This window comes from Orycteropus afer, unplaced genomic scaffold (assembly GCF_000298275.1).
Source record: "Orycteropus afer afer isolate SDZICR_OR568_19922 unplaced genomic scaffold, OryAfe1.0 scaffold00047, whole genome shotgun sequence".
Taxonomy (NCBI): Eukaryota; Metazoa; Chordata; class Mammalia; order Tubulidentata; family Orycteropodidae; genus Orycteropus; species Orycteropus afer.
The window spans coordinates 931,562-932,878 of NW_006921634.1; the positions used below are offsets into that span (position 1 = coordinate 931,562).

The 1,317-nt window shown below is 38.1% G+C and overlaps 1 protein-coding gene across 1 annotated transcript in view; it reads left to right on the forward strand.

The window, feature by feature from the left end:
- Positions 1 to 1,317, forward strand: part of LOC103194636 (N-acetylated-alpha-linked acidic dipeptidase 2) — a 64,212-nt gene that overhangs the window by 6,477 nt on the left and 56,418 nt on the right. The window contains exon 3 of the mRNA XM_007938051.2: positions 391 to 577. Coding sequence (XP_007936242.1) covers positions 391 to 577 — 187 coding nt within the window. The remainder of the gene's footprint in view (positions 1 to 390; positions 578 to 1,317) is intronic.

Below are 1,317 nucleotides of genomic sequence, written 5' to 3' on the forward strand. Positions count from 1 at the left end.
AGAAATAAATGTAGAATTGCCTGACTGGTCTCTGGCTGATACTAAGATCTTTTTACAAAATGTCCTCCATTCACTGATGGGCAGTAAGAGGGGGCGGAGGCATGGCATTCTTGTAGGGTGTCTCCTTCTGCATTGGCCTCTGCTGGTTATAAGTGTATACCACACAATGTGTTCTTTTCTGGGGGGCCATAACATGGAAATTGCAGTTGCCCACCAATTATTTAAAATGAGCCTATTTAGAAATTGGCATATTTATCTGGGCTTTTTGGTTTCTCTGATATACAATGATGCCTTAATGCCTAAAGGATAAGCAGTACATCTAGAATAGTTCTTGGCCACATCACCTGAGTATAGTTTTTAACTCCCATTTGCATTTTGTTTTCATTTCAGTTCTTTTACAAAGTTCCCACACTTGGCAGGAACAGAACAAAACTTACTGCTTGCCAAGAAAATCCAAACCCAGTGGAAGAAATTTGGACTGGACTCAGCTAAGTTGGTTCCTTATCATGTTCTCCTGTCTTACCCTAATGAGACAAATGCCAACTATATATCAGTTGTGGATGAACGTGGAACTGAGGTAGTACAGAATTGTTGGTACTTTTCATAGTTTTTAGTCTCATATTTTTATGAGAATGGGAATGTAAGAAGGAGCCCTGGTGACACAGTGGTTAAATGCTTGGCTGCTGACAAAAAGGTTAAGTGGTTTGCTGTCCTGTGGGGGTTGCTATGAGTCAGAATTGACTCATATGTAATTAGTCTTGGTTTGGGATTGTAAAGTGAAGTAAAGATGGTAATTTGTTAATGTGGAAATGGAAGTCATATATTTTCAAAAGTTAATAGCTGGCATACCAGCAGAATCTACAATGTGTTAAACATGATGCTAAGTCCTGAGGCCAGAATGAGGACTAGGACATGGTTCCTTCTCTTAAGAAGGTGGGGCAGACATTAGAACACTCATTTCATACCAATGTGGTAAACATTATGAAAATATTATGAGGATAAAAATTAACATAAGGCATAAATGTCTACTCTTCACTTCTCTATGCACTTCTGACACCAGATAGTCTTGCAGTGCTTCTTTCTCTGACCCTAACCACTTGGCTCTAGGTCAGTCTCATAAGTTAAAGGGCACTGTCCCTCCAAATTGCCATATAGGCCCATGACTTCAGATATCAGACTAAAGTTTTGGAGTCCTATGATACCCTTACTTCCTCTTTTTTTTTTTTTTTAATGCATTTTATTGAAATCTTTTATGTACAGTGAAATACAAAAAACTAAAGTGACATGGGTCAATGCATTTTTTTTTTTTTTTGCAGT